The sequence below is a fragment of the Eupeodes corollae genome, chromosome 3, assembly GCF_945859685.1.
Source record: "Eupeodes corollae chromosome 3, idEupCoro1.1, whole genome shotgun sequence".
Taxonomy (NCBI): Eukaryota; Metazoa; Arthropoda; class Insecta; order Diptera; family Syrphidae; genus Eupeodes; species Eupeodes corollae.
Window position 1 is genome coordinate 44,887,133 of NC_079149.1, and position 20,509 is coordinate 44,907,641.

Consider the following 20,509-nt stretch of genomic DNA (forward strand, 5'->3'; position numbering starts at 1 on the left):
TGACATTGATCATTTGAGTGCAGTCGTGTGCTGAACATCATGATAGATGTTTGATAAGACATACCTGATTATTTGAAAATTAGATGTAAAGCAGAGCGCACTCCAAAATGTATATGATGGCTTTGACAAACATTTTGACATTTCTCGACTTATAATTCGAACCCATTGGCTGCGTTCAATCTCGTGTTGGATAGGATATCTTGAATTGGTGGATTTTGGATGGATTAATGGATAATTCAACTGATTCGTCGGACGATGATGAATTGATTGAATTGATGAATTTCCTCTTAACTCAATTGGAAATCTGTATGATTAAAAATTTACTTGCGAAATCTACGGTTTAAAACGATTTAAGTTTAACAGAAGTTGATTTGCGGTAAGATTTTGAGTTCGTTTGTTCCCAGTAGATAAAGTTTTAGCTTAATGGTGGGACCGAAACGCAAGAACTTTCGTTGCATGATATATCCGTTTAGTTATCTGGCGCTTCTTTAAAAACCATTCAAGGGGCACCATCTACTAGAATAGCGAATAAAATTTGAACGAACTAGTCTTGATATCTATAATGAATTGCTTATTAACGATTTCAAATTATTAGGATCTCTTGCACAAAGTGCATACAAATAAAAGAACTTTTAACTTGGTGAAAGAACTGTTGTTTTTTGTTTGGATCTTGAGTAAGGAAGACAGTTTTTTATCAGCTGGAGACAGGTTCAATTTAGCTAAGAATTTTGCTCATTTTGCATTCAGAGAAATTCTCCAAGTTGTATTACATCAATATTTCTCAAGTAAAATCCCATCATCAATATCACTTAATCAAATTGTTAAGTCATATACAAAACGAGAACAAAATAAGTCAATTTTGAAGTTTAAAAAAATTGATCGTAATAACCTTCTAAAATTCGGAAGCAAATAGCTTCTTCATCGTCTATTATGTTCCAAACATCCTCAAATACAACTTCAACTAACATTTTGTATCATTTTGTTTACCAAAAAAAAGCTGAAATAAGTTTTCAAGTTTCTTGAAATTCAACCAGGTGTTGAATCAGCTGTTCTGTCAGAAACCTACATACCCTGAAAATTCTTGGATACCTTTGGATTCTTTTTTTGACATCTCAGTTGTTTTTTATCAGCTGTTATTTTACACGTAAAACACTAACAAAAAGGTATCCGGATACCCTATCTGTCTGAGACTGAACGGAGCCATTGTGTTTTTGGCGTATCGTACGTTGGGGACGCCTTCTTTCTCAAATCGTATCTTAAGAATGGGCAGAGGATAACGATTTTTAAACAATGTACAGTAAGGACTTTATTAATTTTGGCTTAACACAAATATCTCAGGAGCTCATAAACAATACAATAACATTTAAATTTTATTTTATACGATATACTCAATTGGTATGAATTCAAAAAAAATGACGTACAGTTTTTCATATAAATTAAACAAAAATTTTTAGTAGCTTCAATATTCCAAAAACTAAATATTTTGCTCTTCAAATTGATTGTTTAAAAGACTCCAAGTTATCTATGTACGAGTAGCAGACTTTATTTTTGTGTTTCTAGCCGTTCTATTTTATTACGCTCGTCCACCTTTACGTCTCTGACATCGCGCAAGCAATTTTTCGTTCATGCTGATTAATTGTGGAATAACCTTCCCAGTCACATGAGGTCTAGAATCAAAACAGAAAGTTTCAAGTTGTTTTCAATATTTCTCAAACTTGAACTGAACATACTTTTAAATTAATCATTTTCAATTTTATTTTACTGGCGTCTTGACTCAGATAACTTTTAATTAACATTTATTTTTTTTTGTTCTGAAAAGTTTAGTTCTTAATTTTAGTCTATTTTTACTTTATAATTAATTTTTACTAAATGTTTGTTAATTTTGTTCTCATACGTTTGTAAATATATCTTTTGTTAAGAGTATCTTAAATCAATGTTTTATATCCTGTACTATTTATAGTTTAACTTGATGTACAGCTGACATACAAATAAATATACATATATAAAAAAATAAATAAAGAAAATATTGCCTAAAACTTTACAATCGTCAAGATCAAGATCAGTTATGATCCCAGATCAAAGAAATATTTAGACTTTAAAGATAAAAGATATATCTACATATGTACATGTACGAGTATGTATGTATACATCAAGGGTATGTATGTATACATCAAGGGTTAAAAAGACTTTACAAAACAATTCATCAATTCATCGTTAAACTCCTTTTTGACATTACTAAGAAACTATTAGCATACATTTTCTTCGATAGAATCTAGGCATATAATTTTAAGGGGGATCTGTGGCCCTAATCAATAAGTTCTATGGTCGATGAAATTAAGATTTTGATTTCATTCAATTCTGTGCAGTTAAATTTGTTCTGTTTTTAATTTTTTTTTAAACCTAGGAAAAACAATCAAATAAAAAAAAAATAATTAAAAACTGAACATTTTTTTATATAAAATTTGTTAAATTATAAAATAAATTATCTTAGGAACTATAACACAAATCGATTATCATGATCATGCAAGCGGTAGACCAGAAAAAAGGCTACATTTAACATAAGGCCATAACAACTATAAACCTTGAAGACCAAAATAGTTTTTTTTTTAATTATTGTAAAAAACATTCAAACTATCTCTATTTTCCTTTTAGTTTAAAACTTTATAAAAGCCTTATTTAAAATAAATGTAAGCCCTGTTTTCCTTTTAAACATAGGGAATAATGAATCGATTGTACATTTAAGGAAAAACTTAACAACATGAAATAACTTACGAAAAGATATAATGGGTATTTTTTTGAAGAAGAAATAAAATGCATATAATTTAACTTTATTATAAAGTTAAGGGTTCGATATTATGTTTTAAAAATGAGATCGCCCAAGAGGCTGCCGCTGTCCGCTAAGATAGATTCCAGGTAAAAGGATCAATTTTCGACCACTATGGTTTGGAGCCACTTTAAGGCCACAGGTCAGCAGTAACACACCGAATATCTGAGTAGACAATCGACTTTACATAAATAAATCGCACTATCTCGGAGGACATAGGTTTCCTTTAACAAATTGACTGTTTCATTGCGCCGCACAAACCAAGCTATATTTTTTTATTAAATTTGTACGATTTTCAAACGTTGTTAAGGAGAGGCAAGCCTGTTCATTATGAAATAGCAAACCAAACCGGGCATAAATCAAATGACAGCTGTCAAAAAGACCAACTCCGAAAAAAGTATTGTTAGATTCAAAACCAGACGTGTAAAAAACGCCCTTAATTAACTTGTCATCTAAAAACATTCCAATTGAATTTTTAAAAGTGAAGAATCTCAATAAAGATTCACTTTCATTTCTGCCCATAGTAAATAGTTCCCAGAATCCTTAAGGCTAACTTCATTTAAAATTTTAAATTCCTTTCAAATAAAAGTAAAATTTTTGCCACTTAGTTTTTATCAAAAAATTGTTAAATTAACCTTTATAAACAGTTAGCAACCAATAAGAGTAAAAAAACAACAATCGAATTAGAGCGGAAATTCCATTTTATTTTGATTATAATTTTAAAATCAAAACCACTTATTATTGATATAGTTAATTTATTCAGAGGTAATTTTTAAAAAGAACTATTGGAGCTCCATAGATGTTTGTTTTATATGAATCTTATGGAATTTTTGTAAATTTGTTGATCTTCTTGGGGTGTTTAATATTTACAAGTATAATTGTTTATTTTTTTGGGTTATTCTAGTAAAACTTCTGTGGTTTTCTGTTACACTTGTACTAAACATGAGCCAAATTTCACAGAAATTCAAAGAATGCTTGTATGCATCCGGCGATTTGGTCTTAATAATGGACGTCCAAAGTTATACCAAAACGTATATGTACGTATTCCAAAAGATAAATCTTAGCCAATCTTCAAACTAACCACACGCAACAAATAAATACCGCCTATCGGATGACTAACTTAAGTGAATAGTAATCTAAGTCTACTTATACCGTACTAAAAAAGCTAAGTACTAAAAATTATCTTTTTTTCTAAAGGTTACACTTTTCAAAAATAAAAATAAGACAAAATGAGTACAATTTCAACCCATCAAGATTGCTATTAAACGGGGTTATGCATATAAATATACATGAGCACATTGTAGCTACTTCGCGGGTGTCAATATGCTCATGAAAATAAACAAGATTCTTAATTCTTATCATTTGTATCTCATTAAAATGTCAAGATTAAAAGTAATATCAATCATATCAACCAGAAGACATACTGCTATTTCATCAGTATAATAATTTAAGACAAACAAAAACAATTCTGATTTATTAACCTGTAATTTAATACTCAATTTGTTTTGTTTCTTCATTAAACAAGAATTGTTTTTTCCAGAAGCATCATCATTTTTGTTTGTAAACATTACTGTTTCCTTATATCTTATTACTAAATATCTTTTTTGATAAATTGAAAATAATAAACAAAAATTATTTGGTTAAGACGAAGACACGAAAACGTGGTGAATGGCCCGCTCTCATTTAAGCACACCATAATAATAAAAAGCCAATAGAAAAATTGCATAGGTTTACTTTAAAGAATTAAGTTTGTTTAATGAAAACGTGATGTTTTTAGTTTAAAAACATGTCATCTCTTTCATCAGCGTAAAATTTTGAACATTTATTTAATAAAGTCGTAGTTTTGTTTGAACAATAAAAAAACACTTTTAGTTGGTTTTGGATTTTTATTCACTATTTTGTTTAAATTATTATTTTGCTTTTCTTATAATTACAATAGATTCATTTTGTTTTTTAAGAATTAAACTAATTTTAGCTTATTAGTGTTTTGAAAAATTGGTAAGAAAAAAATGTCTAACCTAAAATTAGGAAGTTTTTATTTTTGTATTTTTGTAAGACAATAACAAACAAATATATATTTTTATATATTATATAGATTTAATGTATAACCAAGTCGAGATACGTATAATTTACTTGGAGATATACCTCTTACCTTAAAATTGACACTTAATATCTTATAGTTTTACATATACATAGATAATAATCTAAAGCTTGTTGAAATTTTCAATAAAGAAAAAATCTCAAAAACAAAAAATTATACATTTTTTTTAAATATAAAAAATTCAAACAAATATGAACAAATTTTGAGTCTTTTTTGGGTTATTGGATTATTTGGTGAATGTGTTAGAGTAAAAGACTTCGAACACAGCTACAAATTCCAGGATTCAATTACAAAGCTCACACAATTTTTGAAATAATAAAATACTCCATCCATCAGTAATACAAACGTCTAACGTTGAATTCTAAGATTTTTACAAGTTCGATCTTTTACAATAACACATCCTGACTTTTGAGCATTCTACAATTGATATTATTTTTATAAGTATATTTTATTGGTAAAACTAGAAACACAAAAAATCAAACACAAACAAAATTACTTACAAAATCTGGCAGGCATACAAAATAATTTCTTATGATTTTTAAGCAATTTATTAATACTAACATTTTCCTAGTGATCTATCTAAGCTTAGTTGTTTTATTCTTTTTTTTTATTTTTTTTTTCTTGTATAACATTTTTTATAATCAGACATCGAAACTTCGCTCAGAATGCAGACAAGATTTACAGTACATAATTCAAATACTGTTTTTTTAACTAAAACCTACAACAAAAATATTAAATAATCAGTTATTAAAAAAAAACATATATAAATAGATATTGCTATATACAATTTTTGACAAAAATATTAAAACAAAAAATATTAAACAATTATTAATTGAAAACACAAAAATATTAAAGGGAGCGATATAATAAAGCACTCTTGTCCGAACTCTGTGTGTATGTTTGAGTGTGTGTATGATGTACAGTAGTATATTTTTGTTTTTGGCAAATTTTTCAAAAATTATTCGATTAGTTTTATCTGTCGGGAAATAGAGATTCGTAGCTTGGGGGTAGATCTTTTGGAGTTGGGGGCAACGGATGATCAGGATCTTCAACGGATGTGATGAATCCTTCGTTCGGAGTTTGGGGCAGTTCAATTGTGGGAACGTCCTTAAAATAAATTATTGAAAAATACTTATTAGAATTTATTTATTTTAGTTTTAAAATATCAAAATGTTTTTTCATCAAAAAAGAGCAAATATTATGATTTTGAGCTGTAAGTCAATGCAACTAATATTTGGAAACACAGCAAGTTGTCAGTACATTTAAGTAAATGCTTTAATATAGTTTTCTATTATTTTCGGTTAATAAAAAGTAGGTGTCAATTTAAAGACCTTCTTGTCAATACATGACGAAAATATTGATTTTTTGTACTTAATTTTCAAGCTGTAAACGATAATGAAATGTTATCTTTAAGAAATCAAAGATATTATAATGCACTACTTTTCTTTCACAGGATCATCGCTTTTGCTCTTATTATCTAGTTTTAAATGCAAAATTAGCTTAAAAAAGGGTTTAAAGTTTGAAGTTTCCTTTCAAGAATGCCGAAAATGCTGCTAAGTGTTTAGGTTTTCTCCGACGATGCAAGAAGTTTGTTTACCCCTTCTGATGTGGCTATAATCTACAAAGCTTTTATTCGTCCAAAACTCGAGTATAATTCTCAAATTTGGGCTGGTGCTCCAATAACGTATTTGAGTTTTCTGGATAGAATTGAAAAAAGAGCTCTAAAAATTATGGGAGATCTTTTTCTCACCGCGACATTTGTTTCTCTTGAACACCGCCGCAAGGTATCATGCCTTGCATTGTTTTGTCGATATTTTTTTATAATCAATGCTCTAGCGAAATAGCCAGTTGCATTCCCCCCCTTAAACAATTCAACCGTAATACCCGTTTTGCTAGGAATGCCCATCAGTTTACCCTTGAGCTCAATTTCGCACGTACTGTTAAGTACAGAGATTCTTTCTTTAGCCGCACTACACGAATGTGGAATGCTCTACCAGGCTCAATATTTCCCACTCATTACAATGTGCAGACATTCTCCTTTCTAATCATATCCTCCTTTCCTAATTGCTCGCTATGTTTGATCATTATAAGGGTATTTATAACCCCTTTAGTACGCGCACTATATAAAAAAATGTACATGTGAAACAATTAATTTATTATATTATATTGGTCATTTAAATTAAATTTCGGAAAAACGTAAAACTCTGTAAGACTGGTTTCGAAGAAACTGAATTATATAGATTTTGGAAACTTTCATAACTAAAAAGAATCTAACTCATAGGATCTTAACTGAGGATTTTTGGTTATTTTTACTTTGAACGGTAATGTTTTGAAATCCTTTTCCGGCTTTTAAGGTATTATATTTGTTTCTTGATATGGCCGATCGAAGGTTTGATCATTTTTGAGAACAACTATTCTCTGAATGGTTTAGCATTTGAGGGCGATTGTTATTTTGCTTACAGCAAATTGAAAGATTTGTCTTAAAAATGAGCAATACAACTAAACGTTTCACTTTGTATGAAGTGATTTCAATTCAAGAAACCAAAGACCACTTAAGAACATTCACTGCTAAAGCTTAGTGCAACTAATTCCAATGCGGAGTTTATAAAGAGTTTCTGAGATGTCGAACTATTCTTCTTCACGAAAATACAGACCATTTAAAATGTATCCAACATCCAACTCTCTTTGTTTTAAAAAATCAACAATTATTTTCGTGGACAACGCTACACCTAGTGAGCTTTAAACCTAAACAAAGTTCACATATGAATACGACGCCAGTTAAAAGATTGTGGCCAACTTAAACTTCAATGGCTCTATAAAAACACACTTTATTATATCATACAATTTTTGAGAAATGAATGGCTTTATTTGTGCTGTTTATAGAGGAAAACTTTTCCCTGGAAAATTCATTTTTAGTTAGCTTATGATCAGCCTGGACTTAATTTCCATTTAAAACATTTGTGACATGCTGGAGAAAAAGATAAGAATGCAACTTGCTCTTCCAAAGATTTTCAGTTGACTTAGATCTGCTTTAGTCGCAAAAAAAGTAACACAGTTTGAAAATGGTCTTTTTGAAGATTTTCCATAACACACATTGGAGCTGAGTGAGAAAAGGCTTGTCATATACATATATACTGTAGGATATTTGAACGAATTCTTGAAAAATATATACTTTCGTAAAGAGCTACCGTCTTTCCAATTAAAGACGGATTTATGTTCTTACTTAACACCATATCATCCGACATGACTTCTCGCAGAAGACAAAATTCTGTTGCGATTATCAGCGCCATTGAAGTTTTTGGCAAAGAAGGTTATCAAAACTAAATCGGTAGTGACAAGAACGCTGGATTGCACAGCAAACCATGTCAAAAATATTTGCCGAAATTTTGACTTCGATCGAATTCAAAATGAATTTTGAAATGAATGAGGAAGATATAATAGAGAGAGCAATTTCATTGTAGAATCGGCCCCTGATTATTTTAGGCTTTTTCAGTTTATTGGGAATTCTTTCATACTTCTTTTTCGTCTCATAAACAAACTTTGCTAAATTCTATAATCGTTGTTGTTTTGTTAACTTGCGGCATATTAAACTATGTACACGCAAGTATTGCATTCTTAAAAAAAAAATTGAACTAAAGATTTTCATGTTAAATTTTTAAAAATTGAGTTTTGAGAAATTAAATTGCGTTTATAAGTTTTTGAAACACACATTTTTTTACGGGTACGTTTTTAAATGTCAAAGCACATGAAATAACGGGTTATCCATTGTACGGTTTCAAAAAGAAAGGGCTGGAATTCGAAATCTGTCCAACTAAAATGGATTGCTTAACTATTGCACAACGCATAAATATGTGTGACCAATCAAAATATCGCAGCTGTAAGTGAAAATGTGTCGATTCCTTGTCGTTATTGGCAATTAGAACTGTTTTAAGGCACATTAAAACGTATTTTGCACTTGGATCTACAGTTTCTACACCTACATCCATATAAAGTCCAGCTCACGCAACAATTGAAGGCAGTTGAATCGAACGGCGATTTTTCAAAGAAAATTTTCTTCAGCGACGAAGCACATTTCTCACTCGGTGGGTAAGTTAATGAACGAAACAGTTGTATTTAGGGTTCTGACAATCCCTAAGTAAAAAAGAGGATGGGATGCGACCCACACTGAAAACTTCCTATCCTGTCTGTCGATTAGTCTTGCTTAAAAGTTTGTCTATATGTACTCGTATCAATGTTTACCAAATTTGCGTACTATTTTTTATGAACAAAAGGACTGTTAGATTTTTATATAAAAATAACTGAATATCGAAAAAAAATATTTTTTTTAAATAAAATAAGTTTGAAGCCAATATTTTTAATTTTTGAAAAGCTATTTGAGTCGAAAGTAAATTTTTACCAATTTTGTTAAATTGTTTTCAGGTTTTTAATTTTTTGTACAAAAACTGTCAATTCGATTTTTCTCAAAATTTTATCAGATGTCAAAAACATTATTTTTCGTTGCACATTGTTTTGGAGATGAAATCTCATTTTAGTCGTAAAATTTTGGAGGTGACACATTTTTTTTTCAGTTTCTTTGATTTAAACAGCCGTTTAATGGATTTTTTCAAAAAATAAACTTCTTTGATATCACGTTACAATATATTATATAAAATTTAATTCAAGTCTCTAGCGTTTTCGGTTCGTAAGATATTTAGGGTTAACCAAATGTTTCAAACTGCTATGGTAAAAAAACGACCTACGCAATTTTCTTCAGAGCCGTTTCTGCATCTTTCTGCCTTATTATCTGTACAACAAAATGTATTTGAAGTCTATATCTCTTCTAGTTCTTGAGCTATGGACAACGAAAAAAACGTTGCGAACGTTCGTACACAACACACGCACACACAGACATCTTTCCAAATCTTTTATTTCGACTCTAGGGATTGAAACTTCGAGAAATGTCAACATTTTTAATTCGACAATTCGGACCCACTACAATAACTCCCTATGGGAAGTTAAAAATTCACTGTTTGGTGTGCTCTTTGGTCCGGAGTTGTGATTTATATACAGTATTGTGCTAAAAATTTGCAACAATCACCACCAATACAAAAATCGAACATTCGTGTATATTCCAATCGAATTATTTTTATTATTCTAGACTTTTTTATGTGTCCCTTATTGTTCATAATCTAAAACAACACAGGCAAATTCTACAAATACATGGCTTTTACAAAAACAATAATGATTTCAGCTATGCAAAAGATTTGTAACTAGTGGCTAATTCTATTTTCGTCTCATTTTAATAACGGTTAATCTGATTTATTTTGAGGTTGGTAAGTTTATGCGTGTAGCTTGATTTGTTTAGTTAGTTTTAGTCGGGACTTTGATCGATAAAACGCTTTTTAAAGTAAATTATTTTTAAATTGGCAAAAAAAATCGTTTTAAAATGGCGGTAAGAAAATATTATCAAAAATTAAATTAAATTATTTAGAAAAAAGGAGCACCACAAAAAGAAATTTCAAAAAAATATTCCATTTAAAAATCAACTGTTTGTAGAATTATCAAAAGTGGAAAGGTGTTATGACATCATAGAGGAGGAAGCCCTCGAAGCACCAGAGCAAAAGATGATTGAAAAATAACAAATTTCTTCCGAAGAAAACCCACGATGTCATCCAGGGAAGCAAAAATTAAACTTAGGTTACCTATTGACCCATCAACTATCAGACGCCGCCGCACACTGCAGGCCGTATTGCGTTGTTTTCAAATAGTAAAAGAGCCATTTATTAAGAAAAAAAAGTGAAAGCTCATTTGGCTTATTCAAAAACTAATCACAATTGGAGTCCCCAGAAATGGGAAACGGTCTTGTTTTCTGACGAATCAAAGTTCAATGTGCACTGACCGGGTGGAAAACAACATGTCAGAAGGCCAAGAGCTGAGCGGCTAAATCTAAAATACACTAAAGGGACGGTCAAACATGGAGGTGATTCAATTTTGGTCTTGGGCTGCAAGTGGAAGTAGAGATGGCAGAGTAGATTACGTCAGGTAATCTACTCGGTAAACTACGTGCAGTTAATTAAATAAACTACACGTTTGATTTGTTTCATTAACTACCCTACATTTGTTACGTGTGCTATCTTCACAAAAAACGTTAAATTTCAAAAAGAATTTAAAAAAACGAGTGAATAAGTAACAACTAATGAGTGAAAAACACTGAACTATACATAAGAACCAAATATCTTGCGTAAATTAACTAAATCCAGTAATTCGAAGTTTTATGAAAGAAAAAAGCAATTTAAACGAGAGTTAGTTTTTCACACTTACACAGTTATCTTTTAGATGCAATTTGGTGGTTGAATGGACATTTCAAACTACGTTTTGACGTCTACCGCTACGTCTGCTACATTTAACTACGTTAACTACATTTAATTACATTAACTATCTCATTTATGTAGCAAATGTAGTAAATCACAAAATCACATTTCTGCCATCTCTGAGTGGAAGGCATAATGAAGACTGAAGACTATGAAGACATCCTTTGTAACAACATGCTGCCTTATGCCTATTGGGAAATTGACGTTCCAGAATAGAAAAATAGATTGAGGTTTTACTATGGCCAGTTTAATCCCGAAACCTAAACCCAATAGAGAACCTGTGGGAAATTGTGAAGAGATGAATTTGGAGCAACATTATTAAGCACAAGAGTGACCTATTCGCTGGAATTCAGAGGCAGTGGAACAACATACGAAAAACGGTTATTAATAACCCTATAGCTTCAATGCCTAGAAGATATACAGCCTTTTCCAACAATTATAACGTAATATCAAAGAGTTTAGAAAACTAAAGAAAGGATTTTGCTATTTGATTTTCTAAACAATTTTTTGTTTAAGTTTCTAGTTTTTTTTGGTGTTTCTGGTTGCAAATGTTTTGCACAGTACTGTATGTCAAAATATATAGGTATCAAAAAATGGTCGAAAACTACCTCAAAAGAATCGATGCTTGCAAAAATTCGTGTGGTTGTCATTTAAGTGATGTAGTATTTCACACATAATGTCAACGTTAAAACTTTCTAATAAAAAGAAATATCATACAAAAAAAAATGTTTTATATGTGTTTTATTAACGTTTACTTTTTAAACCGCAAAATGGATAACCATGTATTTGTAAACACACTCTTTGGATATATGAGCAAGTTCACCCAGTTGTGCATTTTTTTTTATTTTTAGAGTAATTTACATTTGCATTTATTTCTACAAAAAAAACAACTTCGTTAAAAAAAAAACATCTGTTTAAAGAATTCATTGAAGGCTATTCCAATATTTTAATAAGTCCTACCTTTTTCAAACATGTGACATTGAATAAAAATAACTGTCAAATATTGATTTTATTTTCTATTAAACAGTTTTTAAAAATGTTCACTGATGTTTCAAATCTTTTTTTATTATTGGGAATTGGTTCCTACTTTCTTTTGGCTCCATAAACAATCTTTATGTTAAAAGTGTTAATTTTGCTTCGAAACTATATTTGCTCCTATTATATTTATTGTTATTTAATTTTAATGCATTATTATTTATGCCTTTACTTAAATTACATTGAAATTCAAATCTAAAAACGATAAAAAGTTGATTTTCCCTTTTTGTAAACATCAACCTCCTGCTTCAAATAAATTATGCAAGCCACCCACAAGTTTAGCTTGAAAATTACGCATACGTTTCATTTTTCACATTTTTATGTTTTTTGTTAAAATTTGACCTTTAAATTGTATTATTCTCGCGCCCGAAATAAGTTTCACATTAAAAAAATAACTGCATATGGCATCTAATCTTCTATAGTTAAAACGAGTATGACTTGAAACGAAATTACTTGAATCATCAACTGCTGCTGTTGCTGTAGTGCAGTTGTACTTAAGCCACCACTAAAAGTTCTGTTTTGCATAAATTTAATCCGATGCAAAATAAACAAAATGCGCACGAGCACTTTTAATTAATGCAAATACATTCTGTTACATTTATTTGTCACATTACATTTCTTTTTGTTCACAATTTTGAGAAAACAGAACCCAAATGATGAATCACAAAGCAGAAAATATCTTAAAACGCAGAAACATCAGTTTTGTGATTGATAAAAGTTTCCACAGTTCATCACAAATTGATGTGTGTAACTTATTTGTGTAACACAATTAATTAATCTTTACAACAATAAAAATTCAAACTTACCCTAGGATGATTGCTCTGCGCATCTTCGTGCGCCTGCTGTTGTTGCAATGTAATGCAGTTCCAATATTTCCAGCAAACCCAAATGCAGAAACCCACTCCGGTCATGGTGAAGATTAGAGAAGTTATAGCACTGATGGCTACATTCGCCGTGTCCACCACTTCGGCGGTGATCGCATCGTGGAAGCAACTGTTTTCATCCTTGCACGGATACATGCAGTTGGTGATGTTGTCGCGGACAAAGAATCGCGAGATGCACGAGTCGGGTTTTTTGGGATCGCATAAGAGATCTCCTGAGAACTTGCAGTCCGAGTGCGATGTGATGACCATGCTCAGTTCTAGGGGCTCAAAGATTGGTAGAGTTTTATTGATGAACACGTGCACGCTGACATCGGAATCTCGCTCGTCGAAAATGAGACGTCCTTTCGGGCCGTCGGGACTGATGTCGTTGCATATCTTGTCCGAGGGCCAGCGTGCACCGTTACTAAACTGAATGTAATCGATGCATGCGTTCGTGACCGGATCCTGCCGGAACTTGAGCTTAGTTATCACCGTGTAGAGACCGCGTTTTGGTCGTTCCTTGGTCATGATTCGGAAACGACAGTCATATTTGAGCTTACGATGGGACGTTGAGTTCCACACTTGGGTTATTATCGCAGCTGAGTCTCGGTCATCGCCCAGAGTTATTTGAGGGTCACCTTTGAAGGGTTTTTGAAGCAGAATTAAGATTTTATCCGCACATAGATAGTCCTGAGGGCGAACTGAAAAAATAAAATGAAATGAAAGTGATCCGAAAACAATGAATATATTGAATTTTAATTTTAGAAAGTGAAATGTCATGAATGACTTACCAATTTGGTATGAAAAGGTTCCATAGAAATTGGCTAGTAGAGTTGATACGAGAATATAATGGCTACTGATTAGCATTTTAGGGGAAGTTTTGTCGTCGTCTCTTACTTTGCTTAAGTAAACTTTGAAAACAACATATTTTTTGTTAGACACAAACGCACAGACGAAGTAAAGTTTTAAGTTTATTTATTGCATTGAGATTCAGGAAAAAATATTTTGGTTTTTTCCAATTTGACATTTGTGTGACAGGAGAGTTGTGGCTGTCAAATTGGAAAGTGATGCCAAGAATTTCATAACATTTCTTAGACAAAAGTTCTGTTTCCCTATTAGAAGATAAACCGGCAAGGCCGTGATCACATCATACAATCTTTTCGAATTAAATTAGGTTTCATTTTGGTTTTTAACAAAAAATTATTTTTTAAGAGAAATCATAACTCCTTGAATTCTTTATTCAAAATCATTTATCGATTGAAAATTATACACCAATTATAGTTCCTCTATTAAGATAGAAAGGCTTTTCAATTATTTTTCTTCAATTTTGTTAGCAACAATTTTGCTTATTTACGAATACGAAGTGAAAATCGAGACCGCGATTGCAAATCAATGAGTTAGAAGGAACGATACAAACAATCATTAAATATATTTTGCTTTCATAGCGAAAATGCAAATATTAAAAGTTCAAACAATTGATATCCTAGATACGGACTACTAGTCAATTCATATTCCCATAGAAGGTTCCTTTTTAAAGTAATTACACCTATTTAGCTTTGCTTCTTCTTTTCTTGTAAGCTGTGTGGAAAAAATAATAATTAGCTTTAAAACGCCATGTCTTGTTCTTAGGCCTCAACAAGCTTTTTAAAGAGGAATTGACAGATCCTTCAAGAGTAATTCTTGTCATGAAAAGTTCTTTTTTCACATTTGACGTTCGGATTTGTATTTAAACTGAAGGACCCTCCAATTTTGAAAATATTACTCGCACACAAGAATGGTTGAGAGTTGTAAGTCAGTAGGCCCTAATTCTCAATGATGCTTCACATAATTTCATTTCTTTTTTAAGGACATATATTATAAGAGGTTTTCTATATTTCCGCTAAGCCTACAGAAGGACTTATTAAGGAATAGATGACATCAAAATGAAATCATTTACGAGCAGTCCATAGCTAGTTCAAATACTCACTGTTTTAAACACGTAATATTTGTATAGTTTAAACTTTTAACAAAACTTTAAAATGGCGCTAATATATTAAATCCGGTAAGATTAGTACAAAACTAACTTCTAAAATTATGTGTTGTCTTGTAAAAATTTTCTTTCAGGGTCTACACTTATTATGGATTATTTAAATCCAAATTTAATTGAGTCTTTAAATTAAAATAAACAATTTTGAAAACCTTATTTAAATTGGGATAAAGTCCTTCAAAAAAATATCAAATCAAACAACTCCAACATCAATTCTCTTGTCAAATATTTATTTATTCCATTGTGAATGGGCTAGGTAAATAATCACAAAAACTGTTTTCTGTTGTTCGTGTTCCTAAACCTTGGATTGGAAGGGTTTGAGTTTGAGTCCTTAGATTGTTCTTCGTTGTCGGCGATTTAACCAAAACAATAAAACATCCAATACCGTTTCTTAAGTACCACAACGAGATATGAGGCCTACATTAAATTTTCATTAACACCAATCAACTAGAATTAAACAATAGATTATCCCTGATCAAAGCTGATTTTACAAGACATCGCCATAGACTTCGTCAAGAAAAATCCAATAATATTCAACATGACCGAAGCAAAGAAAATGCTAATTGCGCAACGCCATAATGGTAAACAAATCTTTAATATTCGACCAACTTCTCTGGACGATAGTTTTGCATTCACGGAATCGGATTCATTTGTTGCCCAATTAACTGAACGCTTGAGAATGCTTTCGGATGAGAGTCGTCTCAATGCAATGTTAGAGATTTTGGCAATTCTAAATCAATTTACAAGAGTGGAGGAGTCGCAATGAGAAGGAATGACGAAGAAGATACGACTAAAACAACCGTTTCAGGAGGATGATAATAGAATGATGCATTTTTAGAGCTGCATTAAAACGCATTGATTTTTTTCTTAATTTCATTTATTTTTTTCTAATTTTTGTTTATTTTTTATCTTGTTATAATTATTATTAATAAATATTGTTATTTCTTATCTTTTATATCCAAACAAAATGAGAGATTGTTTCTAATATGTCGGAAAGGTGATGGAACAAAACTAAGGGACTAATTTGAAATTCATTGTTTTGGCTGAACGTTCGAAAAAAGGAAGATGTCAGTCGATGGAAATGATGAGTAAAGCTTAGGTAAGTAATAGTCAACGAATTGGTTTTAAAAGAAATTATAGCCACTGCTTTCCTAAAACATCAACATTTAAAACTAGAAAAGATGAGTTTTTCAACGTAGGTATTTTACCTACAAACTCACATACTACCCAAAATATTGGATTAGTCTATTATTGAATTGGTATAGACTATCAAAATTGTATCCATTTCAGCCTTTAAAAACGAATTAAAATGTTCACATAGGTATTTATAGTTATATCAATCGTGTCATGCAATTGTCTGAACACCGGCTTTCTAAAACAGGATACCTAGATTCTTCAAGAATGGTATAGTGAGCTTAAACGAATGCAGTTTGCCAAAGAATTTTTACACAAGCCTTCATCATTTTGGGAAAAAGTATTGTGGACATGTGAAAGCTGTTTTGAGTACAACGGATCAAAAAAGACATTTTTTTGTAGAATCCCTAGGAAAATGCGAAGCAAAGTAGCACCTGTGTGTAAATGAGTGCCTCATGGTGGTGTCACCGTCATGTTTTGGGAATGTGTTTGCTTTAATGGCACCGGAGACTTGGTAGCAATCGATGGAATGGTGAACAAACAACAATATTTGGATATTTTAAATAACCACGCTTTTATTTCTGGTGCTAAAATGATTGGTCATAACTAATTTTCTAAAGGAAGTTTATGTAAATAAACTATATAGCCATCTCAAAGCCCCCACTTAAGCATAAGAGAAAATTTGTTTAATTTTCTTTTCAAACTCATTTTTTCCTCATAATATATTTGTCAAAATAGTTTTCCGACCATTTTATATGGCTAATACAATCTACTCGATATTAAGCTTAAAAAAATAACAACTTCAAAGATGAAAATAATATAGACACAATTTCAATGATGTTCCGCCTACTACGAGTATTTCTGCAACTCAATCACGTTCCAAATAGAAGTGATTTGTCAATTTTATGGAACCGAAGAGCCTTTTTTACCGTGATTTAAAAATAAAATAAAATAGCTGGTTACAATCCTCCTCTTAACCAATTCAATCGTAATACTTACACCCGGATTACCAGGAATACTTATCAGTATAATCTTGGGTCTAACCTCAGTAGTAATTTAAAGTAAAGAGATTCTTCCTTAAGTCCTACTACGCGAATGTAGAGTACTAAAAGACAATCTGTCTTTCCCTATTATTTGAACATTTAGTAATTTAAAAGCAGTATGCACCGACACTTCCTTCCAAATCTTCTCCCTTTCATAAAGCATTGCACTCTGGCTGGACATAATATAACAAAAAATGAAAAAGAAATCAATTGGAAAAATACTAGAACAACATCCAAGAAGTAATTTATTGAACTGATTGCAAATAACTTACAGCAATTCTTGGAATCAATGCTTGGAGTTATGACCTTTGAAAGAAAAACAAGAAGTGTAGATTAAATACTGGCTTTTATAATTTAATATAACATCAACGCACTAACCATCATGCCACGGGTATTACAAACCTATTACACTTTACATTTTATAGTTCTTTAAAGTGCAATCAATGTGTGTACTCTCCTTCTTCCTCTAATTGACTAAATTATCCAAGGGATACTCAGCTTGTTAGTTGAATCTTTAAAAGATAAAGAGTGTAAAACGAAAACTTCAGTAGCTACATATGTATGTATCGTATGTATTTCAAAAAAGGTCCCTAACGCTTTTCCAATGAATAACATAAATATTCAAGGTTGTTTTATGTAAAGCAACAAAAGAAATTGTCCCCAATTGAGATATTTGTATTTCGTTGGAAAGCTTAGCTCTAGAACACAATATTTTGTATGGACTTACTTACTTACTTACTTAAGGTGGCGCTACAGTCCGGGGCGGACCTGGGCCTCAACCAACATGCGCCTCCAGCCAGCTCGGTCCCTAGCTAGCTGTCTCCAGTTTCGCACGCCAAGTTGGTTAAGGTCCTCTCTCACCTGGGTGCGCCACCAGAGTCGCGGTCTTCCTCTACTGCACCGTCCCTCGGGATTGGATTCGAAGACCTTCCGGGCTGGAGCGTTGATGTCCATCCGCTCTACATGACCTAGCCGTCTGAGCCGTCACTAGGTCATTGTCGCTGTACAGCCCGTACAGTTCGTCTTTATATCTTCTCTTCCATTCTCCATCTATGCGTACGGGACCAAAAATCACCCGAAGAATTTTTCTCTCGAAGCATCCTAAGACGCTCTCATCTTTCTTTGACAGGGTCCAAGCCTCAGCGCCATAAATGAGAACCGGGATGATGAGTGTCTTATAGATAGTGATTTTAGATGCTCGAGAGAGGACTTTACTTCTCAATTGCCTTCTAAGTCCAAAGAAGCAGCGATTTGCAAGAGTTATTCTTCGTTCGATTTCAGCGCTGGTGTCGTTGTCTGCATTAATAACGGTGCCTACGTAGACAAAGTCCTTAACTACCTCAAAGTTATAGCTGTCCATGGTGACGTTTTGTCCAAGACGTCGTCGTTCAGTGTCCTTTTTTGATGACAGCATATACTTGGTCTTGCCCTCATTGACCAATAAACCCATCTTGCTTCCGTCGCAATGCTCAAAAACGCTCCACTGACATCACGCTTTGATCTTCCAATTATGTCAATATCATCTGCGTATCCGAGTAATTGGATGGATCTTTGGAAGATTGTGCCTCTAGTGTTGACGGTTGAGTTTTGCACAATTCTTTCCAGAACGATGTTGAAGAAGTCGCATGACAGTGCATCGCCTTGTCTAGAACCTTTTTTGACATCAAATGCATCGGTGCGATCTTTTCCGACCTTGATAGAGCAGCGAGCATTCTCCATCGTCATTCTGCACAAACGGATAAGTTTGACAGGGATGCCTATAGATGCTGTCATACGCGGCTTTAAAATCGATAAAGAGATGATGGGTATCGATTTGAAGCTCCTGAGTTTTTTCCAAGATATGTAGTAGTGTGTGATTTGGTCGAAAGTGGACTTTCCTGGTCTGAAGCCACACTGATAAGGACCATTCAGGTTGTTGACGAATGGCTTCAGACGTTCACATAATACGGCAAAGAGGATCTTGTACGCAATGTTAAGGAGACTGATGCCTCTGTAGTTGGCGCAGTTTAGAGGGTCTCCTTTCTTATGTATGGGGCACACTATGCTGAGATTCCACTCATCGGGCATGCTTTCTTCCGACCATATTTTGCAGATGAGTTGGTGCATGCTCCGTACCAAGTCATCGCCTGCTGCTTTGAATAGTTCGGCAGCGATGCCGTCAGCTCCAGCAGCTTTGTTTGACTTAAGTTTAGATATAGCTATCTTCACTTCGTCAAGGTCGGGTAGGCGGAATTGTTGATCTGCGTCGCCGAGGTTGAGTGATTCTATCTCCCTTAAAGCGGAATTCGGTTCGTCATCGCCGTTATATAATTTGGAGAAGTGATCTTTCCATATTCTCAGCATCGACTGCGGTTCTACTACGATGTTCCACTGATCGTCTTTACAGGCTTCGGTTCGTGGCTGGTACCCTTGGGAGGTTTTTTTACCTTTTGGTAAAATTTACGAACCTCATTCCTATTGTGACATCCCTCTATCTCCTCGATCGCGCGCTTCCCATTGTCTCTTTTTTCCATCTAAGAAGCCGGTGTTCCTTTTTCCTCTTCTGCTCGTAGAGCTCTCGAGCAGTTTTCAGTCCTTTTGTGCAGCGCCGCTTTGTATGCTTCTTGTTTCGCTGCGTGCGCTTGTCGGTATTCGTCGTCAAACCAGGGGTTTCGCTGTGGTGGCCGTGTGAAACCTAGCACTTCAGAGGCGGCATCTCTGATGGCTGCAAGGCAATGTTGCCACTGGTTTTCAATCCTTAATGCAGGGAGCATAGGACTCCTTAAGAGGTTATTAGAGACTCGATCGGAAAAGGACATGGCAGTCTCTTGCGATTGTAGCCGTCTAACGTCGAATCTTCTCACAGTACTTCCATGTTTTGGTTTGGATCGGGATATCCGTAGCCGCACCTTGGCTACAACGAGGTAGTGGTCCGAGTCAATGTTGGCCTCTCGGAATGATCGGATATCCTGGATACTGGAGAAGTGTCGTTCGTCGATCGCAATGTGGTCAATCTGGTTGACGGTTGATTGATCAGGAGATTTCCATGTCCCCTTGTGGATATTAGGATGCGTGAACTGCGTACTAGCTACCAGAACGTCTCGCCCGCAGCGAAATTGACCAGCCTGAATCCGTTGTCGGACGTAGTGTCGTG

At 33.0% G+C, this 20,509-nt stretch overlaps 1 protein-coding gene across 1 annotated transcript; it reads right to left on the reverse strand.

Moving 5' to 3' along the window:
• Positions 1-5,712: 5,712 nt before the first annotated feature.
• On the reverse strand, positions 5,713-14,208 carry LOC129951493 (uncharacterized). The gene is made up of 3 exons (XM_056063678.1): positions 13,965-14,208; positions 13,117-13,874; positions 5,713-6,032 (listed from the first exon to the last, which is right to left on the reverse strand). The coding sequence occupies exons 1-3, from the start codon at positions 14,038-14,040 to the stop codon at positions 5,898-5,900; spliced, it is 969 nt and encodes a 322-aa protein (XP_055919653.1). The 5' UTR covers positions 14,041-14,208; the 3' UTR covers positions 5,713-5,897.
• Between the last annotated feature and the right edge of the window lie 6,301 nt (positions 14,209-20,509).